General features: G+C 43.9%; 1 protein-coding gene across 5 annotated transcripts in view; it reads left to right on the forward strand.

Moving 5' to 3' along the window:
- GFM2 (GTP dependent ribosome recycling factor mitochondrial 2) overlaps nt 1-25,984 on the forward strand; it is a 120,838-nt gene extending 94,854 nt beyond the window's left edge. Inside the window, exons 15-22 of one of the 5 annotated variants that reach the window (XR_013624090.1) lie at nt 8,394-8,598; nt 9,721-9,797; nt 10,824-10,962; nt 15,939-16,115; nt 23,122-23,304; nt 23,925-24,040; nt 24,456-24,638; nt 24,797-25,984. Coding sequence is in view for 3 of the 5 variants with exons in the window: in XM_078781826.1 (XP_078637952.1) it covers nt 8,394-8,598; nt 9,721-9,797; nt 10,824-10,962; nt 15,939-16,115; nt 23,925-24,040; nt 24,456-24,638; nt 24,797-24,922 (1,023 nt within the window). In the remaining 2 variants the exon portion in view is untranslated. The remainder of the gene's footprint in view (nt 1-8,393; nt 8,599-9,720; nt 9,798-10,823; nt 10,963-15,938; nt 16,116-23,121; nt 23,305-23,924; nt 24,041-24,455; nt 24,639-24,796) is intronic. The other 4 variants (XM_078781826.1, XM_078781827.1, XM_068122505.2 and 1 more) reach the window with 4 other exon arrangements.
- The last annotated feature ends 229 nt before the right edge of the window (nt 25,985-26,213 follow it).

A 26,213-nucleotide genomic window follows, 5' to 3' on the forward strand; every position in this document is an offset into this window, starting at 1 on the left:
GGTTAGGGTGAGGAGCAGGTAAGCTCGGGTGGCACCTACAGTGGTGGAGGTGTGCAGGTGGGTAGACCTGCTGGGAGAGCTACACGTCACAGCCCAGAAATTGTGCGAGGGCACCGAGAGATGAATCGGGGGAGTGAGACCCCAAATTGAGAGGCACCACAGTTTGGTCAATGGGAATTGGTTTTTAGAACCCATAGTGTAAGTTGGCCAATGGATTGGCAGGGAAAGACCCCGGGTAATGTAAAGTTGTTAAAGTCATTTAGGAAATAGTTAGGATTGATGAACCTGTCGCACCATACGCAGCCACTTACCTGAGGTGATGATGATGACTCCACACCTGTGTTTCCTTTGTTCTGTGTTGCAGGAAATAAGAATTGCTGTTTGGATTTGTGAGACGCATCACGACGTGGATAAGACATTGGGGTGATTCCATCTCTCCCTCCTTAGGAGGGACTGATGTTGAGTTGGAGATGGCAAATTTTGATGGGAGTTGGAAATGGCAAATTTGATTGGTTAGGAGGGAGAGAAGACGAATTTGGTTTATGGGAGGAACGGGGAAGACAGTAGGGACGTTTGTTGATTTGTAAAGTAGGTGTTTATGGGTAGTGTTGTGTTTTGTGGATACAGTAAGGGGTAAGGGAGGGGCAATGCAGGTTAGCTGGTGGGGGGGGGGGGGGGCGTACGGTAGGAACGTACCTGTCTCACCTGGTTCCCATGTGCCCCCAGTGTGCATTACCTTATATTGCGTGCACTTTTGCGCCCTTACCACCTTACTCACTTGTCCTCTTCTTTTGTCTCCCACCTCCGAGGATCTGGCTTTGGGGCAGAGAGAGAGGAGAGAGAGGTGCTGGCTCCGCAGTTGTGGGCCTGTACTTTCGCTGCTTGCTGCCTGGATCGATACACCATATGGACCGCAATTTTTGTGGCCGCCCACCATGGACCGCAGTTCTTTTGCGGGCAAGCACCACCCGTTGATGGACCTCTGGGTCAACGTGGCACCTATGCCATAGAGGTGAACCACTATAGTTGGCCCCCTGGCGGCCACAATTTAGAAATGGACGCGGTTGGCGCCTTTCTTTATTTTTTAAGGAAGCCAGAAGGCCAAGTGCTTCAAGAAGGCAAGACCAGCGGCAGAACATCGGCCGGCTGCGACACCACCGGTGAATATGAACACTTTATTGGTGCACCGGATGGTGCTGACTGTACATAATGGGGTGGTGCTTTTGGTGCTTGGATGGGGTGCTCTGCACATTATTAAAGGCCGTAAGGCCACAGAGCACTCGTGGGTTGGTGTATCGATGCTGGCATGCGTGCTCTCTCTATGCATAACATCTGCATGTGTTCCTCCAAAAACAGGTCCTGGATCGTAGTGTAAATATCAGTGTAGTCTTGTATAAATGATGCTCCCTACCGGCTGTATGTTTAGTTTGAGGATTCTTTCTGCGATTCGGTTATCCTGTGGGTGTGGTTCTGTGAGGAGAAGGGTGCAACGTCGCAGGGGGACATATTTACTCATTTGTGAACATCTGTAAAACTGTCGCACTCAGGGTTGAGTTAATAGTAGAGGGAACTACATCTGAGTGCCACACTAACGTAGGTAAAAATTTATCGGGTCGGAACGCCCCGAGGTAGAGAAGGGTGCAATGTTGCGGATATGGGATTTGGCCTCCATCCATATCCGCTTGTAAATATTCCCCTATTTCCCCAATACTTCCCAACTATCCCCAATCCCCCATTCCCTAGTCCCATTTTCTGTAAACAACACTCTGTAGACCCGACCTCCCCCTTTTTCCCCCATTAAATGTCGCATCCAGGTCCACCGCCTCTCACGTAGACAACTATAGGACATCTTGCTAGTTATTCTTAGTCTATGTCAGTTAAGGACTCGTTTCCATTAATTCTGACTCTTCGTTGCACCAGAATGTGATTGTATGGCACCGTTAGAAAGTTTAGGACCTCCCAATACCTCCCCGCAGCTCTTCCTCATGGTACAACAACAACAACAACAACAGCGGCGGCGGCGCGGGCAGTGTGCGTCCTCACTCCGGCTTGGTTAGCCGCCATTGAACATGTGCTCCGACGGGGTTACCACGCAGGGGCTCGCTGTCAGCTCCTCGTCAAGGGCGGAGCCCGGTAACCCCCGCACCCAATAGAAGCGGCGGACCGATTCCATCTGGGGCGGAGCTAACGAGCCGAGGGCGTGTCACTCCCCGCTGGGCATGCGCAGGGAGAGGGAGGTGACGTCAGATGCGCCTCAGCTTGGAGAGAAAAGGACGCCACCTCCGAGCGCAACAATAGCTCCCCGCATCTCTGGACCGGACCGGGTCGATTCTGCCCCTGAGCCAAGGTGCACCTTGTGCTATCGACTGCCTGCCCTTCCTTGCCATCAATCCCTGTGTAAGTCAGTCTTGTCCCGTTTGTCTGTGGTCTGTCGGGGATAAGATAAGACTGTGTCTAAGTGCCCATCTTTCTGTGCTTTACCTCTTACCGTGTAATCTACCCGTTTCTGCATCACCAATATTATATCCTCCTCCGGAGGTCTTGAGAACTGTACCCCTTGTGTCGTTGCATTTATCCCAGCCGTTGTGTCCTTTCCTTCATTGATTTAGCATAGCGCGACTTGGTCAACGTCGAGTGGAATCGGGCGGGATAGGGTTCTAATCGGGGAGTAACTGTGCGGACGCGGTAATACCAAACCGCTCGGTAAACTAACATCTAAAACCGCGTCTGTAACAATATATATATATATATATATATATATATATATATATATATATATATATCATGGTTCTTGGAAGTATTATGAAGGCGATTTGTGTTGTACAGTGTTCAAGTGTATAATTAAATTTAAACAACTGCTTAAAGATGTTAAAACGCGTATAACTTCATTAATTGTTCCGGGTTCTACCAACGTTTTACCCAGTGTCTATTACGTCACCCAATCTAACATGTTACATTAGATATTCATGCCTGTTGTTTGTGTCTGTCCTTAAAAACAGTAAGTTTCCTGTTTGGAATTATTTTCAATTTTGTTTAAATTCCATGCAGGCAGAAATAGTAAAACAAGAATGACCGCAATGTGGTCACAACCTGCAATAAAATCCGGTAATGGGCCGATTGGGTAACGCTCATTTAAGTCACTCTTAAAAGATGAATAGCGTGATTAGGAAACACATTTAATGCGCTATTAAAACATTCAACCCGACACCTCGAACCATGTCAGCCTCCACCATTGTTATATCATAACGAGCTGATTCGTCACACAGTTACGGATTGCTTAACCCCAATATGGGGCAATTCAAAAATTATGTAATACTATTTTTTAGTAATTAGCGTAACGTCATGCTTGATTACTGTGCGTTCTGACGTACCGTACGTTCTGACGTACCATACGTTCTGATGTACCATGTGTTCTGACATGGTACGTAACAATCTGTAACAAATACAGATTCATTCAAAGTACACCACCGCCATGCCAAATAAACATATATCCTCCAGCACGGCATTGCCGTGGTGCCCGGCGATGCCGCCATGCAGCTCATTGAGACTGCATTGGGAGGGAGAGGTGTACAATAACTGATTGATTAATTGCATAATTAAAATCAATAAACAATGATCATAAAATATTTTCTTAATCAATTGGCTAATAGCATACCTAAACCACCAGTGCTTCATCTGAATCTGTAACTTTTTGAAAATTAATTAAGTCACTAATCTAAAAAAATTAAATAATGAATTGATTAATCAATAAATAATTAATCGATTAATTGATTAATAAATAAATTTAAAATATACGTTATATCCACATCACTTGGTCACTGTTGTGTCCAAATATCAGCTTCCTAGCTCAAAAGGTGCCTGAGATATTGCCCAGATGAGAAAGAAAATAAATGAATGATTAATAATGAACATAAATAAATAATAATCATAAAATATTTAAACAATTAATCAATTGTCTAATCGAATACCTCAACCACCACCGTTTCATCTGCATCTGTATCTTTTAAAAATTAAGTCGTTAATTGATTTATCAATAAATCAAAAATAGCCTTTATATCCACATCACTTGGTCATTGCCGTGTCCAAATATCAGCTTACTAGCTCAAAAGGTGTCTGAGATAATGCCCAGAAGAGAAAGGAAATGAATAAGTACTTAATCGATAATAATTAAGTAACTCATCAATTAATTGATTAATCAAAAAACAAAAAATACTGTTTTTGCCAAAGCACTTACTGCCGAAATTTCAGCTCCCTTGCTCAAAGGATGGCTGAGATATCGCCACGACAAAACAAACAAACAAGAAAGAAAGAAAGAAAACAAACAAACAAGAAAGAAACCGGGTTGAAAACCGAGTACTCCCTTTCAGCGCGTGTCATGCAGCACCTGGAGATGGCATAGGAAAGGAGCAGTGTAAAAAATCACTCCGAGAGCGACACTTGTCAAGATCAAACAAAGTATAAGAGCACTAGTAGAGCATACTTTTGACCTCAAAAATAATTGGTGGTTGAATTCAGTGACCTGATATGCAAATCGTCTTCAAATTTTAAGTTAATTGGATGAAAATTGACAATTTTAGAAATATGGCCTATGTTGACCTTTTGGCCTATGTTGATCTAAAAAATAGTTGGTGGTTGAATTCAGTTAGCTGATGTGAAAATCCTATTCAAATCTCAAGTCAATCGGATGAAAATTGAGAATTTTAGAAATTTGGAAAAAGTGGTTGACCTTAGGCCTATGTTGACCTTTCAGCCTATATTGACCTCAAAAATAGTTGGTGGTTGAATTCAGTTAGCTGATGTGAAAATCCTATTCAAATTTCAAGTCAATCGGATGAAAATTTAGGATTTTAGAAATTTGAAGAAAAGTGGTGGACCGTAGGCCTATGTTGACCTTTTGGTCTATGGTGATCTCAAAAATAGTTGGTGGTTGAATTCAGCTCGCTGATATGAAAATCCCATTCAAATTTCAAATCAATCAGATGAAAATTGAGGATTTTAGAAATTTGAAGAAAAATGGTTGACGTTTTGACCTCAAATATATAGGATTTTGTCCGACCACAAACTCTACCATTTGATGAAGCTTCGTGAAGATCGGTTTAAAATTGTGACCTGTAGGCAAGTATAAGTGAGCGGACAAACACACAAACCGGAGTGATCAACATACTTTTCCCCCAAAAAATTTTTTTGCCAAGTAACAAGAAAACAACCAGAGTGAAAACTGAGTGCTCCCTTTCAGCGCACGTCATCGCTGGGCCCTGTAGTGCCTGGAGATGGAGTAAGAAAGGTGCGGTGTACAATAAGCAGAGGCCTCCAGGCATAATGTGTTAGCCCACCAGAAAACCAAGATGGCGGGCCATATCATTTTGCCCCGGTGCTATGGTGGGTGGAGTCAGGCAAAATATGTCGGTGTGCTGTAGCTGGCCGACCAAAGGGTTCACATTTCAAAAATCGACCCTCATAAAAATCATAAACTGACGATCATAAACTGATAAGACAGAGCGTCATGAACCAATTATTGCTCAATCCATATTTTCACTTTGCGTGCATGGGATAATGAAAATACATAACCCTGCACGTTTCGATGGCTGTTATGGAAAAAAAGCTCACCAGAGTCAAAATAACGCTTTCTGACTCTGAATAATGAGTTAATTCATCTCCAGCACATCGAGGCTTTGCGATAATGTGAAAATAGTTTCAGGAAACCTTAGTTCCTCACTCACAAATCCATCTGATATTTGGCTTTTTATGTACTAAATGTGTTCCTTTTTGAGGAGCGAACAATCATGGTAGTATGCCATGGTTGTCCACATTGTGCATTGGAATCAAACTTATTATACCTGAAACGTTAAATTTACCTTTTTAATCCTCACTTAAATGCAGGAATTTGGAATTTAGCCATCACATAAATACAAGGACCTTCAATGTTGGAGGAAGCCTTTATTGGCCCATCTAGCATGTGCAATCGTACCAACGTCCTTGTTACTCCCCCATCCCTACTACTTCCAGATACCTATGCAACTCGATTTGAAAACCATCCACTCACTCCACTGTCACTCTCCTTGCAGAGACCATTCTATGCATTCACTAATCTGAATTGAAGACACCTGCTTTATTATACCATCCTAACTCTCGTCTTATTTACCCTTAACCCTAAAATGACTGGGCTTTTTCGGAGGCTTAAAAGACTGGGGGGAGGGAGGGGGGGGCAGAATGACCCCCTAAGATCTCGTCTATAGAATGTTTGATCGTTACCAAATATGGCATGCACATAGTACTCGATATAACAAATTTGTTTTTTTTATTATAAATATGCACAAACTTGGTATAAAAATAAGCGCAAGACTCGAATAAAAAAGAAGGCATGAAACGACGCAGTATAATCTTGAGTGGTTGTGAAGAATGAATGAATGAATGAATGGAGTCCCCCCCCCCCCCCACCCCCCCCCTAGTCTTTTTAGGGTTAAACTGTGCACCTTTGTCCTGTCAGTATCCATTCTGCTGAAACATTATTCTGTGCTTATTTTATCAATACCCTTAATCATCTTAAACATCTCTATCAGATCCCTTCGTAATCGTCTCCTTTCTAATGTAAAAAGTTCTGTCTCTTTCAGCCGCTCATTATAGCTTAGTCTAGCTGGGCCCAGGATCGATCTAGTTGGTCTACGCTGTACTCTCTGTGTGGTGACTAAAATAAGAGCTTACTCTTTTTGAAAGTCAAAAATGAAAACTTCGACCAAAAGAATATCTCCAAAAAAATACAAAACACAACATACTCTGAAACAAACAAGCCTTACCTATGAAGAACCAGGAGAGGATATTTGTTGTAAATTTAAATTTGGCCATAAGGAATGAAAGCAACTCGAAGGTGAGTGAAGGGAAGGTCTCTGGGATATTGACATACTCAGTCATGTTCGCAATCAACAGACTAATGATGCTGATTTACTAATGTGGACAAGTTATGTACATTTTTTTCAGCTCCCATAATCCTTCAATTTTCTCCATAGCCTTGAGTACAGATTGATGTTCAGTGGATTATGTTGAAAGTTTGAAGATCATGTCTGCATCTTCATTCACGTCTGTATTAAATTTAACGTTCAAATGTATTTGTTTGGAGATTTTTCTCGAAGAATGTAAATTGTATGCTGTACTACATTTACCTTTATTGGGAAGAGAGATACTTCTGAGTATTCGCTAGGTTTTTAAGTGGGTTGCTGGTTGAATTGCTTAAATCAAGATCCAAATGCAAATATCCAAAGCAATCAAATAAATATGTATTTTTGAAACGATTCTATTTGTATTCTTTCTTTCAATGCCAACTCTATTATTCTAAAATTAATTCAAATGCCAAAGTATTCATCTGCATTAGGACATGTTTTGATAGTATATGTCTGTGGTGGTTGTTACCTCCATCACCGAAGGTGGATGGAGGTTATATTTTCACCGCTGTCTGTTTGTCTGTCTGTTCGTCTATGAACAAGATATCTCAAAAAGTGGTGGACGGATTCAAACGAAATTTGGCAGAGAGGTGGCGTATGTGACAAGGACGAAATTGTTAGATTTTGGTGAAGATCCGGATCCGGATCCGGCTAGTAGAAGTTTTTAAGTGATTCTTCACCATTGGGAGATAGGGCGAAAAACGATACATAGCAGTTCTCAGGCATAGGCATACATAGCAGTTCTAACAAAGTTCTCAGGCAAGAAGGAGGAGGTCCTGTCAAGAGATATCAATAAACAGAGACTGATCGGGATGATAAGTGATGAACTGAGAGAAAGGTATTGCACTGTGGTGAATGCACCTGGAGATGCTGACGTCGATATAGTAAAGGCTGCAGTGGAGGCATCTCTTCTACACACCACTACACTGATTGGAGAAGATACTGATCTCCTTGTCTTACTGATAGGCCGGATCTCAGTGGATACACTTCTCAAAGTGTTATGGACGGTTTTGGACGAGACTTGGTGGACAGGTTGTGTGTGTGACAAGGACGAATCATTTTGATGTTGGTCAAGATATGAATATGGATTCGTATACGATAATTATTTAATTATTACGTGATTCTTCGCCATTGAGAGATAGAGTGAAAAGCGATATATAACATGATATTAAAAAAAGTTATGGACGAATTATGACTAAACTTTGTGGACGAGTTGGTTAGGTGACGAGAACAAGCCGATTAGATTTAGGTTCAGGTCCGAATCCAGATCCGGCCTATCAGTGTGATACAAAACAAACTGTTTAGCCTGGCGGAGGTATGCACTCTACCGAGTGCCCTTCTAGTTGTGATTGTTTTTCATTTTCAAGCCGATGATAATTTTACCATTCTTGGTTGTAATATCTATTCTTGTAATATCTATTGTATATCATAATAATAATGATGGTCCATGTTCGTCAGACTGTGACAGGAGATACACTTGTGGCATCAAAAAAATCTGCAATAGCTGCTTCACAGAGGACACGTGAGGCCAATACTCCACCAAATGAAGGGTCCCATGAAGCAGGTGATATTGAGGTCATTCTGCCTGTCCTCGCTGGGGTGGATGTACCAGAACCCGTATTCTTTTGCACAGTTGAGCCTCCATCAGCTGCCAAGCAAAAGAGTGAGAAATGTTGTGAAATATAATGCCATTAGTTTGCATTGCAATATCCAATTGAACAAGTATCTGATATACGAAGTCTCTCGCTTTTTTTTTTTTTTTTGGTATACAGAATTGAGGCTCGTGTAAGAGCTCGCACATTAAACATGAAAACATGCACATACACATAAAACATACAATGAAGGGAGGGGGAGGGAGAGGAAACAACAGTGAAGGGCTGTGATGGTTCTGCAATGTTGTGGGGCGCATTTTCCTGGCATGGTTTGGGTGCAGTCATCCCTTAGAAGGCAATGTAAATGCCAATCTCTACTTAAGGTTCCTGAGTGATCATCTTCACCCCCACGTAGCAGCATATCTTTCCTGCCGGAGGGCTGTCTTCCAGGATGACAATGCCCCCATCCACAGAACATGTATGGTCGCCCAATAGTTTGATGAGCATGACACTGATGGTATCCATATGTCATGGCCTTCTCCGTCACTAGATCTGAACCCAATACAGCATTTATGGGATATTTTGGAATGATGCCAGAGACAGCGTTTTCCATCTCCATCAAACAGGTGTGAGTTGATTGACTTTCTCGTGGAAGAATAGTGCCGCATCCCTCCTGCAGAATTCCAGACGCTGGTGGACTCTATGCCACAGCGCATACAGGCCTTACTGACCGCACATGGTGGCCCAATGCCATATTAAATGACATTACATTGTGTTTCCATTTTTATGGCCACTACCTGTACTTTCCCTCCATTATATACAAGATGATTGCCATGAAAGCAATTGTGCATGCTCATTAAATGTAAAGTTTATTACAAACAAACTTGCTATTCATCGCATAAATCCTTATGGTACTTCGTGTTGATTTTATCAAAAGCAGCACAATTTTCACATCAAATCATGCATGCAGACACTTGGTGCGGACTTTTCCTATCCTTCGCTATCTTGATAGCACTGATGACCTCCAAAGTGTTATCCGGGGTGTACATCAGTAATGAAAAAAAACATTCCGTGCACATGCAGGATTTTAGTGAACGTGTCTTGCATTAGAATTCTCGGTGATCAAACATGATGAAATAAATCATGCCTCACACGCTTTAAGTTTGTGCTGCTCCCTTCTGATACCTCACCAGATTTGGATCACGCATTGGCTTGCCTGCAGAGGGAGGACCCAAGTCTTAAAGTTCATTTAGACCCCGAGTCTGGACAAGTAAGTCGTCTATTTGAACGAATGTGTTTGGGCATCGGGAATGATTACGGGACTTGTCTGGCCTGCTCCCACCCATCTACTTGCAGTATAGTTTTTCTTCTCCATTATTTTGACCTTTTGAGTCCAGACAGGTGTTTGAAGTTAAAGTGACGTTTGAGTTTGAATAATATGCTGAACACCGACTATATAAAACCTACCATACAAAATCTGTAAACATCTCTTTTGTTTTTCATTCTGGTTTTGTTTAGCATCCTGCAGGCCATTATTTTGCTTGTCACACAGTTCACACTTCCTCACACTCTATAACTGTTTTCCCCTTCTCCATTTAAAGCAGCACATTCTGTCTGCACTAATTAATTATTTACAATGCAGCAAATGGCAAAAGCACAGTGAGACGCGACGTGATTCCGTGAGATTTTTTAAAATCATCTTGCAGAATGCAGACTTGTGTCTGAATGCAGACACAAACGTTAAACTTTAACAATGTGAGAATGAATGCCTCCCGTCGTTCCTTCCATGAACATAGTGATTATGTTATAATGGTTTGCATTTTAAAGTTTGTGTTTACAAATATGTGGGTGGGGGAGAGGAGGGAGGCATATGTCAGGGAACTATAGAAACAGCTTTACACAAAGTTCCAGCATTTTAAAGAAAGATGACTCTTTTTTTGCAAATGTGGAATGAATATCTCCTCTTGCTTATGTACGCTAGTGTCGATCTGTGATGGCGGACAGGTAGAAAAATGGATGGGATCAACAGAATGTAGATCATGGTATGCGTCACTTTGCTTCCCAACGTGGTCAGCATACCTCGATCAACATCCTGTTGATTCAATCCATCCATCCTTATTGAACTGCTTTTACATTCTTGTTGAAGGTATTGTGGATGCTTCTTTGTAATTGACGATGATGATTACATGATAGTTTTGCGGTACTCTGATTATATCAATGAAACAAAACTTTGTGAACCAAAGTCTTACAGGCAATGCTTGTCTCCAACTGCACCAATACCGCTTGATGTTCACAGACAGTTCTTTCTGGGATGGGAGAGCTACATATCGAGATCATCCAAGATCGCATTCGCCGAGAATACGGTATCGAGGCATACCTTGGCCCGCTTCAAGTGGCCTATAGGGAAACTACCACGAGACCTGGATGCACTACTGGTGAGCAACATATTGTTGCGGGTCGCGGACAAGATGTTATTTTGACCGAGCGGTGGTGTATTACCGCGACCTAACAGTTCCCCCGATTCTTCCCCAACTCACCCGATTCACCCCAAACTTTGGCCGTATCGCACCGCAGCTGCCCAATCTGGAAAACTCTAAAACGACCGAATGCAAAGAGGAAAAGGAATAAGACGAGAAGACGGACAGAAGAGTAATTGGATTTATTATTTACACATATAAGTAGGAAGCAAGCAGTCACGTTTATTTACAACACATAAGACGCAGGTGACACAGTGCAATCTTTAGCTTATACAGACTTAATTACCTACCCAGGACAGAACAAACGAAGACGACTCACACGGGGAATGATGACAGGAATTGGCTGGAAGGAGAGGAAAGTCCACTGGGTCCGGCAGCACGATCCGCACGTTGGGCAGCCGCCGTTCCTTCGCGGCCCTGCTCCGAACTGCCGTCCAGGTCCCTAAGCGGTTGGCGAGCGTTGTTGCTGCTGCTGCCGTAGACGCTGCCGCTCGCGAGCAAGGTGACGAATAGCAGGCTTGGTGCTTCCTTGAATGATCTCTGCTTGTTGAACCTCACAACTCGGCTCTTTCTTGGACCCTCTCTCTTCTCAGCTCATCTGCCTTGGACCTCCTCTCGTCTCAACGGCTTGGACTCCCTCTCGTCTGCCTGTAAAAGCTCATCTGCCTTGGGAAACGCCCTGCCGTGGGTTATATAGGCCCCGCCCCTCAACCTTTGCGAACCTCCCCGATAGCTCTTCCTCCGCCCTCCCTAGCCAAACCCCTGGCTCATGGTTGGTCGAGTGGGGCTGGCTCACTCCTCCCCTCTATGACGAGGTGGAGACACGCCTTTCTTCTCCGACCCTGCCTCGTGGTCAATGGCGGTTATTGGAGGGGAGGTAATTGCCAATCGACGAAAAGGGGGAATGGAGGTTTTGGGAATGGGAATGAAGGGAATCTATCTCTTTCACTGGTGCAATGGAGTATTTCAATTAATGGGAGACACAGCCTTACCCTAAAACACAGAATAAGATATAACTATCGAACAGGGGTATTCTATTATTGGCTGACGTGTATGCTTGTGGACTAATTATGGGACGCCCTTTTGACCTTTACACAGCTCCGGAGGCAGGAGGCGCAGACTCGAGAAATATTCATCACCAATTTACCACAATACAACACAATCAAAAAAAAATACAGTCCTCATATCCGCAACAATATTGTTTGTATACACAAAGAATTAAGTTAAGCACCCCCCCCCCCCCCGTTTTTTTACAACTTCGCACATTACAAGTTTGTTGTCGTCAAAACAGTGTAATATACCCATGTTATTGCTATATTTTCTGGAGAAGTGATATTATGGTCACATAAAAACATAACAATCATGCCGTTTTCAATATTTTATTCTGAATAATTTAAGGTGAAATTTTTTGGGAATTTTAGGCATATTTTCACCTCAATTTAAGTATGGAGCTATAGGTCCATCACGGACAGTGTGGATGACGTTTATGTTTTCTAACGTACAGTCATTGTTCTGAGAAGACGTCTAGCGATCTTTGCGTCAATAACGTGTGTAGGACCCACGTGATCGGATCACTGACTCAACCCTACGTCTCATAGACCCTGTAAGCCGTCGTATGCGTTGCTGTGGCAGGTTGTTCCATTCCCGATGTAATGCACGTTCGGGACATGTTGGGACGACAAATTGCGAAGATGGTCCCTCCAATAGCCAATCTGGATGAATTGGAACGTGCATTACATCGGGAATGGAACAACCTGCCACAGCAACGCATACGACGGCTTACAGGGTCTATGAGACGTAGGGTTGAGTCAGTGATCCGATCACGTGGGTCCTACACACGTTATTGACGCAAAGATCGCTAGAGGTCTTCTCAGAACAATGACTGTACGTTAGAAAACATAAACGTCATCCACACTGTCCGTGATGGACCTATAGCTCCATACTTAAATTGAGGTGAAAATATGCCTAAAATTCCCAAAAAATTTCACCTTAAATTATTCAGAATAAAATATTGAAAACGGCATGATTGTTATGTTTTTATGTGACCATAATATCACTTCTCCAGAAAATATAGCAATAACATGGGTATATTACACTGTTTTGACGACAACAAACTTGTAATGTGCGAGGTTGTAAAAAAACGGGGGGGGTGCTTAACTTAATTCTTTGTGTATACTTTAGGTGCATTGTTGGCTTGTTCCTGAGCACACTTGACTGGCATCACAGTGGTTGTGGGTTCAAATCCAGATGAAGGATTTGATTATTATTTGAGTTGATGAAGTATGAGGGATTTGGATTACAAGCTTCACTGAGCCCATTTAGTTGCAGAAGGAATGCCACGCCACTACTGAATTGTCGGTAAAAAACCCAGTTAGCTCATTAACGCTCTTCCCCCTGGAAACATCTGCTTGCCTTACCTGGTCTGGTCTACATGTGATGCATGTACACTCATTATGGTTGACTCTAATTCCCTTCGCTCGTTAAGGGAGGTCCTTCTGAATGACTGTGCACCTTCTACCATTTTTCTGTAGTTACAACTCTCATATAACTCCAGAAATGCAATGATGGCTGAGAAACTCTCCAGAAGAAGGGGACTCATCATCTGCATTAATAGGTTTTCCAGATGTGCCAGACTTTAGTCATGAAGAAGATTTCTGTTTTTTTGCCTTTCTTAAACAGACACCATGATCGTAGATATTACACGAGTAGAGTTGGTTGTTTGTGGATGATCTCTTATGATCAGCTTAGTTTAAGATCTACTTGTAAAAAGTAGAGTTATATATTTTTTGTATACATAGTCGAGGATCGTGGAAGAGCTAGAACACTGAATGGATCAGGACACAACATAACAAAATGGACAGCAGGAGAAGGGGGACACACATGGATGATGTCACATAAATGGTCAGGATATGAAGGAAACAAGGGAAGAGACTTGTATGAGATGTATCATTGAGTGCAGGGGCAGGGGGATGAGGGAGTTGTCCTCATGTAATAGTCCCTCAAAATAATTTGCTACATGATGACGTCATTGACTTCCAGATTGGGAAAATAGAGTTGAATACGTCGAGAAAAAAAACATCATATATATATATATATATATATATATATGTATATATATAATATATATATATATGTATATATATTATATATATATATATATATATATATATATATATATATATATATATATATATATATATATATATATATATATATATATATATATATATATATATATATGTATATATATATATTGTTACGGTCCGCGGATTGGATGTTATTTACCGAGCGGAGGTAACCGCGGCCGAACAGTTGTTCCCCGTTTCTTCCCGACTCACCCGATTCACCCAGACGTTGGCCAAATCACGCTATGCCAAATCAATGATAGAAAGGACACGACGACTGGGAAAGATGAAACGACGCAAGGGGGGTACAGTTCTCAAGACCTCCGGAGGAGGGTATAATTACAGTGGTGGAGAAAAGGGGGTAGATTACAAGGCAGAGTGAGGTAAAGACACAGAAGAGATGGGCACTTAAATACAGTCTTATCTATTCCCCGACAGACCACGGACAAACGGACAAGGTAGACTCACACGGGGATTGATGGCAGGAATGGACAGGTAGATCGAGGCACAAGGTGCACCTTGGCTCGGGGACAGGATAAGCACAGTCCAAAGATGCAGGGAGGTCTCACAGCGATCGGAGGTGGTCTTGCTTGCTCCAAGCTCAGCGCGCATCTCTGCCGTCACCTCTCTCTCACTGCGCATGCTCAGCGGGGAGTGACACGCCCTCGGCTGGTTGGTTCCGCCCCAACTGGGGCCGGTCCGCCGCTTCCATTGGGTGCGGGGGTTACCGGGCTCCGCCCTTGACGAGGAGCCGACAGGGAGCCCCTGTTTGGTAACCCCGTCGAGCACATGTCCGATGGCGGCTCGTTGGGAAGGCCTGGTGTCCTCCCACCACTCCTACCAAGCCGGAGTGAGGACGCGCACTCCCTGCGCTCGTTGTTGTTGTTGTTGTTGTTGAAGAGAGCTGTGAGGAAGAGCTGCGGGGAGGTATTGGGAGGTCCTAAACTTCCTAACGGTGCCATACAATCACATTCTGGTGCAACGAAGGGTCAGAATTAATGGAAACGAATCCTTAACTGACATAGACTAAGAATAACTAGCAAGATGTCCTATCGTTGTCTACCTGAGATGCGGTGGACCTGGGCGCGACATTTAATGGGGGAAATAGGGGGAGGTCGGGTCTACAGAGTGTTGTTTACAGAAAATGGGACTAGGGAATGGGGGATTGGGGAGAGTTGGGAAGTATTGAGGAAATAGGGGAATATTTACAAGCGGATATGGATGGATGCAAATCCCATATCCGCAACAATATGTTTGTAGAATTCTCTTCGAGTTTTACCAGTCACGTTCTTTCCTCCCTCTCATCTAAGGTGGACATTGCCATCACATGCTGTCCCCTATTCCTGCTCGTGATCTTTTATATTTTCAATGTGACGCTTCTCTTCAGCCAATCGTCACTTCTTTCAACATTTTGCCTGTTTGTCAGCATTTCCTGCCTGCTCACATTGGTTTTGTAAACTGTACTTATCCCCTCTGATCCATAGGCTTGTCTGTATGGCCCCACTTGTGCTCGCTATGTGTTCTTTGCCTGTATCTCCATCCCTTGTTCACCTTTTCCCCTATTCTCATTGTCTGTATGTTGACCTCTTGTCCTCTGCTTTCTTGCTCTTCCATGTATGCTTCCTTGACCTCTCTATGAAAAAAAGGATCTCTCTGAAAATCTCTATGAAATGTTGGAATTGGAAAAATACAATATTTGTGAAATTAATATTCTTTCTACTTTTATTTTATAACGTGATTTTAAAACAGTATATCCATTGTGTTACACCTCGATTATTTAATCATAACACCACGGTGAATGTTACACAGTTTCTCTGGAGCGTCACCAGGCTGAAATGCTGCACTCCGTGTCTGTGGAGCTTTTTATTCAACCACAGCCCGGTGCTGGTCCCGTTTGTATCTCGTGGGCTCCCAGCGAAGGTCCCGTGCCGAGGCCAGAAATTATGGAGTCAGTGCAGAGTGGCATTGAGAGCGGTGCTTCACAAGGTGACATTGTAGTCATTACATACATTGTAGTCTCAACTACATTGTAGTCTCAACAAACATATGATATTTGTACAATTTGACATTTGTTTATTGTTGGTCTTCAGATGTTCATTGCATTGTAAAAGCTCCATTGTTTGTTGTGTGAATTCATAGAGTTAAACATACAAGTTGAAGGTACTGACATTGGAATATATTTACTAAGTGTTTTAGCCAGAGTAAAAAGGATTACAGTTGGGTGTGGTAAATGAGCAGCCATTTTGAATGTTTCGAAGGTTCTTCTTCATGTTTCAGAAGGAATTACAGAGAGTTAGAGATGGTCAGAAAGTTTGATCAATATTAATTGAACTCGAGAAGCTAAAAATGGTGAAGGGTAAAGGTGCAGGGACAGTGGCACTAGATGAGAGGTCATAAAAACCTTAATGATACAAGGCTGTCTTCGGTGAGAGAATGGTGGGCCGTTCCCATCAATATTTTGATGGAGAATACCAATGATGATCAGAGCTTTTGCCACTACACAAGTGAAAAGGCAAATGCAAAGGACCTGTCACATAAAGAGAAAGATTTCATTTCACTTAAATGGACAAATATCTTGTCGGCTGTGAGAGGTGGAGGACCGAGTCTGCACCAAGCACCAAGATATACTTGGGCAAGTCATGTGTGGTGTTGAAGTCAAAGTGCTTCAGGGACTGAACCTGCTCCATAGATTGGTCACTAATGCTCCAAATATTTAGCCGAGAATTAATGGATTAATTTGAGGTGTACACTTAACTAGGTGGTGGTAGCTTCGTCATGAGGACACTGGAGTGGAATCCCAAATGTTTTGGTTTCAAATCGGACTGATGGCTGCAGTATTAACGAAAACGGCACTCAGTAGAGAGCAAACGGCCCTCTGCCAGGCTGAACAGTTTGTTTTGTATCCGCTCATAGGCCGGATCTGGATATAGATCCGGACCTGAACCAAAATCGAATTGGCTTGTTCTTGTCAACTAACCAACTCATCCACCTATGATTGTCATAGCCCATCCACAACCTTTTGGAATATCATGTTATATATTGTTTTCGTCCCATCTCTCAATGATGAAGTATCAATAAAAATAAATTATCGTATCCAGATCTAGATCTTCACCAATATTTAATCGATTCTTCCTCGTCACAAAGCCAAAATGACCACCAAATTTTGTCCGAGTCTGTTCTCAACTTTTTGAGATATCCTGTAAACACACAATCAAACAAGTTAAAAATCACTCATAGAGCGACACTTGGCAAAATAGAACAAAGTAGAATAGCACTCGGTAGAGCATCCTTTTGAAAATTTAGGATTTTAGAAATTTGAAAAAAGTGGTTGACCTTTTGGCCTATGTTGATCTCAAAAATAGTTGGTGGTTGAATTCAGTTAGCTGATATGAAAATCCTATTCAAATTTCAAATCAATCGGATGAAAATTGAGGATTTTAGAAATTTGAAAAAAGTGGTTGACCTGACCTTAAGCCTATGTTGACCTCTTGGCAGACAAACACACACACACACACACACACACACACACACACACACACACACACACACACACACACAAACAAACACACAAACCGGAGTGATCAACATACTTGTCAAAAAAAAATTGCCAAGTAACAAACAGACAGACAGATGGCGGTAATGATTTGGATTGTAAGCTTCTGGAACCAAAGTCGGTCTCAGAGGAATCACCTTGTCATTGTCAGATTCTCAGTAAAAGCCTAGCTGGCTCATTAATGACCTTTGGGAATGAGGTAAACTGCCTGCCATGCCTGGATTGGTTGAGATGTGGTGCCTGTGTTTATTTGGTGTAAGCACCATGTTATAAATAAAAGTTAGTGGCACTAGGGATTAAATTTTCTAATTTCTGGAAATATTGTTACGTTTTTAGGGGGTAGACCATGATTACCTTAGATCCAGGTGGAATTGTATAGGTAATGTGCTCCGACTGTCGTGAAGAAGATGAAACCCCTTGTACATAAGTAGGAAATTTGTTTAGACCGGATGTCGTGTAAGCGCGTATCTTCGTTCCCATCACGAGGGGTGGGGTTATGTTAATTAGTTCGGGATTATGGGTAATTAATCCCCTGTATGTATTGGCCTCTTATTTTTCCTCTGTTCCTTATAATAATAATAATAATTCATTTATTTTGTATAGCGCTTTTCCAGAAGCCCAAAGGCGCTTTGACAGAGTGGAAAACATAATGCATAACAATACATGAAAACAACAATTGCAAAAAGACAAGAATCAAGAAAACAAACAGCAGCGATATACGGCATATATATAAGACAAGAATCAAAAAGACAAGACAAGAATCAATAGGGAAATATTTAAAGCAAAAGGAGGGAGAAGGAGAAGAGATAGTCAGGGGTTAAATGCTGTGGGTTGAATGTTGAATGCAGCGTTGAACAGGTGGGTCTTTAGTGATGTTTTGAATGTGGTGAGTGAGGAGGAGTCTCTGATGGTGTGAGGTAGTGAGTTCCAGAGGGTGGGAGCAGCGATGGAGAAGGCCCTGTCCCCCCAGGATCTGAATTTGGTCCGGATGGAGGGGGTCAGGAGGTTGGTACCAGCAGAGCGGAGGTTGCGGGTGGGAGTGTGTCTGGAGAGGAGGTCAGCCAGGTAGGATGGGGCCAGGTTATGGAGGGCTTTGTATGTCAAGAGGAGGATTTTGTACTGGATTCTCTGGGGGATGGGGAGCCAGTGAAGCTTGTAAAGGACGGGGGTGATGTGGTCACGGGTCCGGGAATGAGTGAGTAGACGGGCAGCGGAGTTCTGAATGTATTGGAGTTTATTGGTGATTTTTGAGGGTGAACCATAGAGGAGGCTATTGCAGTAGTCCAGACGGGAGGTGATGAAGGCGTGGATGAGGGTTTCTGCAGCCGTGGAGGAGAGGGATGAGCGGAGACGGGCAATGTTTTTCAGGTGAAAGAAGGCTGACTTTGTGATCTGTTTAGTGTATTTGTCGAAGGAAAGGGTTTGGTCAAAGATGACGCCAAGATTCCGGATGTGAGGGGAGGTGGATACTGGGATACCGTCGATGTTGAGGGCAAAGTTATGCGTGGATTTTGTGAGCGTTTTTGGGCCAATGATGATTATTTCAGATTTATCACAGTTAAGCTTGAGGAAGTTGATTTGAAGCCAGGATTTTATTTCAGTGATGCAGTTTGTCAGGATAGAGTGGGTGTCGGTGGAGACAGACTTGGTGGAGATGAAAAGCTGGATGTCATCGGCGAAGCAGTGGAATTGGAGACCATGACGGCGGATTAAGTGACCGAGCGGGGACAGGTAAAGGATGAAGAGGAGGGGGCCAAGAACTGAACCTTGGGGGACACCTTGGGGGAGGGGAGCAGTGGGGGATTTGCAGTTATTGATGGAGATGAACTGGCATCTGTCAGAGAGGTATGATTTAATCCAAGAGAGGGCAGTGCCGGTGACGTTAAAGGTGGATTCAAGTCGGGTGAGGAGGATAGTGTGATCGATGGTGTCAAAGGCAGCGCTGAGGTCGAGGAGGACGAGAATGTTGAGGTTGCCAGCGTCAGAGGAGAGGAGAAGGTCGTTGGTGATTTTGAGGAGAGCAGTTTCAGTACTGTGGTTGGAGCGGAATCCGGATTGGAATGTTTCATACAAGTTATTGGCAGAGAGATGATGTTTGAGTTGAGTGGCTACAGCGCGTTCCAAAACTTTTGACAGAAAGGGTAGGTTGGAGATGGGTCTGAAGTTGTTTAGGGTGTCAGGGTTTAGACCAGGTTTTTTTAGAATGGGGGTAACAGCAGCAATTTTGAGGGAAGGTGGGACGATGCCTGTAGACAGGGAGGAGTTTATTGTTGCAATGATAAGTGGAGAGAGAGCAGGGAGGGAGGCTTTGACAAAGCTGGAGGGGATGGGGTCAAGAGTGCAGGTGGCAGTTTTCATTCCTATGAGGAGTTCAGAGAGGTCAGTAGGAGAGATTGGGGAGAACCGAGACAGGGGATGGCAGGACAAGGGGGGGCAGGTGGTTGGAGGGGGAGCGGGTGCGGTGGTGGTCAAGCTGTTGTAGATGTTGTCAATTTTGCGTTGGAAGAAAGAGAGGAAGGAGATGCAGTTGTCTACTGTGAATGACTGGGTGGTGGTGTTCAGGGGGCGGAGGAGTTTGTTTATTGTCGAGAAGAGTGCTTTTGGGTTTCCGGAGCCAGAGTGGATAATTTGAGAGTAGTAGGCAGAGCGGGCGCGGGAGAGGGCATCTTTGTAGTGTTGTATGTGGTCCTTGTAGGCTTGGGAGTGAACTGTGAGACCCGTTTTATTGCGGAGTCTTTCAAGTTGGCGAGCACGAGTTTTCATCAGGTGGAGTTCAGGGGTAAACCAGGGAGCAGAATGGGTGAAAGAAACTGTTTTGGTTTTTACAGGCGCAAGCTGGTCAAGGCAGGAGGAGAGAGTGTGGTTGTAGTAGTCAGTGAGGTCGGAAGGGGTGTGGAGGTCAATGAAGGGAGAAGTGGACATTTTTTCAGAGAGGGTGGATGAGAATGAGGTAGGTGAAAGAGCGTTTAGCTTACGGAAGTTGATTGTGCGATAATGCCTTGGTGTTGGGGCGGGGATGTTGATGGTCAGAGTGATGGCTAAGTGGTCAGAGAGGGTGAGGTCGGAGCCATAGAGATGGTGCAAATTTAATCCAGTGGAGCAGACAAGGTCCAAAATGTGACCACGGATATGGGTAGGAAAGTCGACATGTTGAGTGAGGTTAAAGCAGGTGAGTAAATCAGTGAAGTCAGTGGTTATTGTGGAGTCAGTGGAGTCCATGTGGATATTGAAATCACCAAGGAGGAGGATTGAGGGGGAGAGGGAACATAGCTGGGTCAGAAAGTAGGAGAAGTCAGACAGGAATGATGGGTGTGGTTTGGGAGGGCGGTAGACGACAGCCATGACTGACTGCGTGTGACCAGAGAGTTTTAAAGCCAGGTGTTCAAATGATGGAGCAGATGAGATGGAGATGAGGTTGGTCTTGATGTCTTGACGGTGGATAACGGCAATTCCACCACCTCGGCCCTCCGAGCGTGGTTTATTGACGTAGGAATATCCACTGGGTGTGGTGAGGTTGAGTGTGTAGTAGTCCAGAGGTTGTTGCCAGGTTTCGGTGAGACAGAGAAAGTCCAGTTTGTTATCCAGGATGTATTCGTTCAGGATGAGGCATTTATTGTTGAGGGACCGGGTGTTGAACAGGGTGAGCTTGATGTTGTTTTGAACAGCAGGGATGAATTCAGGTGATTTAGCCAGGGTTCGTAGGCAAGAGGTGCGATCGTGTGGGTTGCTGTGACCAGGTGCGCTGGGACGAAGAGTGAGAGTGCGCTGAGCCGACCAGAGGACGGGGATGGAGTGACCTGATAGTGATTGCAAATAAACAAACTTGCGACCGGAGCCACGGTGAATGTACCTGGGTCGTCGGAGGAGTCCATTTGATTTGATGGCAGAGATGCATGATGGGGTGGAGCGGGTATTGAGCAGAAGAAGCCTTGCGGCGGAGTACTTCAGAGCCATGCCAGGCAGGAGCGAAGGGACGAGTACGAGGCCAAGGTCGAGGAGGCAAAGCGGCAAACGCAGCGGCAAACGACTGCAGCCGCTAATCAAGACCACAGCGGCAAACAAGGCCACAAGGCCACCGGCAAACAAGGCCACGGACACAAACAACGGGAGCGGGCCTTTCGAATTCCGTATTCCGTACCATCAAAAGCAGATTCCGTTATCCAGCCGGAGAACACGCGGCACGTGCGGGTGTGAAAAGGCAGGACAGGTGTGAGATGTCAGGTCAGAAAGGTAGAAACAGACCCTGTACATCCATCCAGTCGGAGAAGCGGCGGATATGCAACGCCAGCGTGTACAGGTTCCAGCGTTCACACTTCTGTTGGTGCAGGAAACCACTTTTGCACTTGTATTAGTGTGGAAAAAACACTTTTTGCACTTGTGATAGTGTTGAAAAACCACTTTGCGCACTTGTGTTAGTGTTGAAAAACCACTTTTCGCACCCTGTACATCCATCCCTGTACATCCATCCCTAGAAACAGACCCTGTACATCCATCCAGTCGGAGAAGCGGCGGATATGCAACGCCAGCGTGTACAGGTTCCAGCGTTCACACTTCTGTTGGTGCAGGAAACCACTTTTGCACTTGTATTAGTGTGGAAAAAACACTTTTTGCACTTGTGATAGTGTTGAAAAACCACTTTGCGCACTTGTGTTTCTCTGGTCACACGCAGTCAGTCATGGCTGTCGTCTACCGCCCTCCCAAACCACACCCATCATTCCTGTCTGACTTCTCCTACTTTCTGACCCAGCTATGTTCCCTCTCCCCCTCAATCCTCCTCCTTGGTTTAAACCTCGCTTATGACACCAGCAGCACACACACACACACAAAACCAGGCAATGGCGCATTATAACACTAAATAAAAGCGACCAGAACTGGGACATTCAACTACCGATGGTTCCGCAGCCGTCACATCGCAACAAAAGCAGGCAGGGCCGTAAGGCCATGCCCCGAAGAAGTGATTTGTCCGGAATTGATTGGCACAAGGACTGCTAAGATGGGACAAGGGGATTGGTGGAGCAGGCATGGATGACGTCAGCCTCGAGTATAAAAGAGCGCTCTCCCCGACATTTTCTCTCTCGTCTCTTGGCTGTCTCTCATCTTCTGGCTTTGGTGGTGAGCGGTGACGATATCGTATCTCGTTCTGCTTCTGGATTTCACGGCGAACGGTCGGAGTTCATAGCGCTCTTGAGTGAGGGACATTCATTGAGAACGATCACGGTTTTATATATCTCTCTGCTTCGGGACTCCATAGCGAACGGTCACATATAGGCTCTCGGCATCTGGAGTTCATAAAGAACAGTCACACATACGGTGCCTCTTGAGCTGGACTTGGAGGTGTTGGTTGAAGGCGGACGCATTTGCGTGCTTTCTTGACGCGGGGTTCCGATTGAAGACACGCCTGCATTTCTTTTCCTTGGCGTGTCGGTGTTGGTGAACAAGATCGACGGGGGCGAGTGGAACGTGTGCAGCCTGCTGACTTCGTGTTCGGCGGCGAGAGAAGTGGACTGCACAGCGAGGCCTAGTTCCCGCTCGCGGCAGTGCAGCCTGTGGTTCCCTCGCAAGGTCGTGGAGGCCTGTGACACTCCGGGACGATTCCTGACGAGATTTAAGAGCTGCACAGAGGTAGGTGCCTAGTTGAGAGCCACACACATCCAGTTATTTTTCCCTTTGTGTGTATACGGGTCTGTGTGGGGACATCCCATTTAGGATATTAGTTTTATCGTGCATTTTCTTGTTTGCTGGCATTTATTTTCATTAAACCTGTTTATTTGTTGCAATTTGAATTCTGTGTCGGTTGAGTTAATTGTCGCAGTTGTGAAGATGGCCGGTGGACCCGTGAAGGTAAGCGCTCGTAGCTTTTTTGCCCCCCCCCCCCCCCCCCCACTCTTTCCCCTGCGCGTATAACAAAGGTCCACCATTGGATTGAATGCCTTGGAGTTAAAGCTCGTTTGGTCATCCGTGTCGCCCTGCGGTGTTCACTACAGGGCAGACACACAACAATATTATCAATGACCAAGTGCGCTCATTTAAGTTTGAACTAAAATAAAGTAAACAATGAACTTGGAAAAAAGTTAATGATGATGTAAGTGTTAGAAGTGCAAAAGAAATGCCGGCAGTATGAACCTGCATGTAAAACTCCATCAAAACCATGGCATGTACATAACATGTACACTATTGAGAGTGATCAGGTTCATCAATGGACTTTCCCACAGCCCTTCCCTATCCTCGCGTGCTGTTTGCAGGTCCCATTTTGGGCTACCCTGTTCAGGACGTACATGTGTGTGTGCAGTCCATTACAGTGAACCCGAGCACCTCTCTTGCTATCTTGTCTGCCTGCACTGTGCAGTGTCTACACAAGGTCAAGTATTGAACTCTTTGGCTGCTCGAAAACCCACCCATTTGATTCGCAAAAGGCTGCACTTTTCTGCAAAATCTAGTTTATGCAAAATTGTTTGACCGGGCAATCGATAAATGATAAAAGCATGATCCGATAAAAGGACAAAAATAAAATAAAAATCTTAAGACTGGAGGAAAGAAATATGGAAAAGCTTTGATTGTACTCGTATTTTCTTCAATATTCCTCGAAAGATGAAGGGAGATGTGTACATATTTGTGTGCTGTTGAAGAGGAGTATAAGAGGATGGGTACATTAGTTGTGTATGTAAGAAAATAATAAACCTATGTTTATTTCTATGCGGGCAATGCGACTGTATTTCCCACTAAAGAAGAATGTTTTACGTGCCTGTAAATGTGTGTGTCTCCGTGTTCTGTAGGCCTTGCTGGAGACAGGTGGGCAGATCCTTGAGCCTTTAATGATGTTGGAAATATTGGTACCTGAAGAACACTTGAGTTTTGTGCTTGCTGACCTGGCCCAGCGCCGCGGATCCGTTTTAAGCATCCATGCCCGAAGATATGGCCAGGTCGTCTCTGCGAGCGTCCCACTCGCTGACATGATGGTGATTATCCTATGAGAGCTTGAGAATAAGGATTTGTAAAATTATTTTGTCTGCCTGCACTGTGCAGTGTCTACATAAGGTGCATAGAGCTCTTGTAGAATGATTTAGTATTATTGGTTTAGTCTGGTTCAGCAGCGGCTTTGTCTTCCCACCTGCAGGGTTACTCCACCACTTTGCGGACGCTGACTTCAGGAACTGCATCCTTCTCTCTGGAGCCATCAGGCTATAAATCTATGAGCCCTTTGGAGCAGCGGAAACTTATTCAAGAGCGTAAAGGTCCTTAGGTCTGCATTTGTTTTTGTTTGTGTATCTCTGTTTTACTGGATTTCCTTTAATGCTGATGTAAACATTTGTCAGTTAATTTATATCCCATGCTGGCTCCAAGTGCTAGTCATTTGTATTCAGCTCTTGGTGTTTGTAGATGTCTGATAAAATTCTGATTGGAAAGAACTACCAACTTATCTTTTGGTTTTCAACTGACATGTTTCCAGTTTATGTGCACATTGGTAGCCCACGTACGAGACTGGGGCTATCGATGGCGTTGCCTGTTTTGCAGTGAAAAATATACTTTTCTTGTCCAAAATTACCACCATGGTTGGATATAATTTAGAAATTTCTGTTTGATACTGAACTTGTGTGCATAGACTGCAGCTATTGCTTTTAATAAAGTCCTTTGAGACGATTGTTTCACGTTAATTTGTTGCAGTAGGCTCAGCCAGCGGGCAGCAGCGTACCATCCTCATGAGACCTCACATACCCAGTGCATTCTTGCAACGCAGAAATCGTTTCACTTTAAGTGGTTCTAATGGCCTGTGAGTAAAATAATTAGAAAGTTGAGCAATTGTTTGCAAGGACACTTTACTCAACTTGAAGCTTGATGATAGGACAATAAGCAATTTTTAAAGACATTGCCTGCAGTATTTTCTGTTACTTTTCATAGATTTTTCAACGGGCTGTGTACCTATTAGGTATGCAAAATTGGTGGACTTGTGGAACTTCTGACCACCCTTACTCAGTCTCAAAGTTTGTTTCTCCTATATATTCCTTTTCACTGTCTTCCATTTACTCCTTTTCTCTTCTAAACCTCCTTTTGCTTTTCTTCAGCTTCCTTCCCAACTCTCATTTCATCCTTCCTGTCTATCTTAAACTCTTTTTCTCCTTCTTTTTTTTTGCATTTGTGACACATTGTTCCCCTCCCCATCCTTTCCCCCCCTCCACCCACCTTGTGCATGTGATATGTACATGTCCCCTAACTAGTAGTGCTTCGTGTGTGCTTGTGTTGTGCACACACACCTGTGCTAGTTTTGTAGTCATTGTAATAAACTGATAAATGATTTGTAATGCAATTACAGCTTGCATGTTTTTAATTTTTCACCTTGCATCTCCCCTATCCCATCTCCCACCCACTTGCATCTCCCACCCACTCCCCTATCCCATCTAAAAAAGTAATTTTTGCTTTTTTTATTTTAAGGAATTGCAATGAGCTTTCATGGACTTATTTTGTTAACGTAATCATAATTCATCAAACACAAATATACCTTGTATGTAACTATTACAACATTGAAATCACATGTC

The sequence above is a fragment of the Myxine glutinosa genome, chromosome 7 (genome assembly GCF_964187855.1).
Source record: "Myxine glutinosa chromosome 7, kmMyxGlut1.1, whole genome shotgun sequence".
Classification (NCBI taxonomy): domain Eukaryota; kingdom Metazoa; phylum Chordata; class Myxini; order Myxiniformes; family Myxinidae; genus Myxine; species Myxine glutinosa.